This window comes from Penaeus monodon, chromosome 33, assembly GCF_015228065.2.
Source record: "Penaeus monodon isolate SGIC_2016 chromosome 33, NSTDA_Pmon_1, whole genome shotgun sequence".
Taxonomy (NCBI): domain Eukaryota; kingdom Metazoa; phylum Arthropoda; class Malacostraca; order Decapoda; family Penaeidae; genus Penaeus; species Penaeus monodon.
In genome coordinates, this window is record NC_051418.1 from 18,245,591 (window position 1) to 18,246,310 (window position 720).

The 720-nt window shown below is 45.8% G+C and overlaps 1 protein-coding gene across 1 annotated transcript in view; it reads left to right on the forward strand.

Annotated features, from left to right (window-relative positions):
• LOC119594288 (nephrin-like) overlaps positions 1-720 on the forward strand; it is a gene marked incomplete in the record, with an annotated part of 56,014 nt that overhangs the window by 35,736 nt on the left and 19,558 nt on the right. Inside the window, 2 exon segments of the mRNA XM_037943350.1 lie at positions 1-104; positions 383-486. Of these exon segments, the coding sequence (XP_037799278.1) occupies positions 1-104; positions 383-486 (208 nt within the window).

A 720-nucleotide genomic window follows, 5' to 3' on the forward strand; every position in this document is an offset into this window, starting at 1 on the left:
TGGCCTGATGATGGGCCTATGGTGGACCAAAGGGCGCCGCTCGTCCCACACGCTCAGAAATACTGAAGACGACGTCACGAAACTGAAAAACCAGGATCTCGCGGGTAGGTTAAAACTGTAAAAACATATGGTTCTTTGTGGTTGTGTGTTTGTATGCATATGTGAATGGGGTGAATGTGAGTACTAAAACAGTTTGATATACCCCCAGCGTGTGTTCGTTGTGTAATGCGTTTGTCTAATATCGACATTTCCTCTTTTCCTCACACATCCCCTTCAGACGTACCCACCTCAATGCCCTCGTGGAATGTCTCGGACAACCACCATTATACATGTATTTTCAACTGCAGTGACATAGAATGAGTGTCTCTCTGTACATCCCCAGGTGACCTGCGAGGCCAGACTGACGGCCTCTGCATGAACGGGGTGGTTCAGCACACGATATACGACGCCTCGGGACGATACAAAGGCTTCGGTCATCTGCAGCAAGTATGTAAAAAATTGCTGAGACGCATTTCCGACCGATGGCTGTGAAAGAACAGCTGTGGCTGCGAGAGAAAGAGGCTGATGGGATAATGTGTGTGGATGTATTTGGGTGTACTTATATGTGGACGTGTTTGCTTTTGTTTTCGTGTTCTTGTGTGAATGTTTTGTATTTGCGTGTTTATAAATGAATCTTTGTGTATATTTGTTTGCCTACATCACTCTGTCTATATGAGGGGA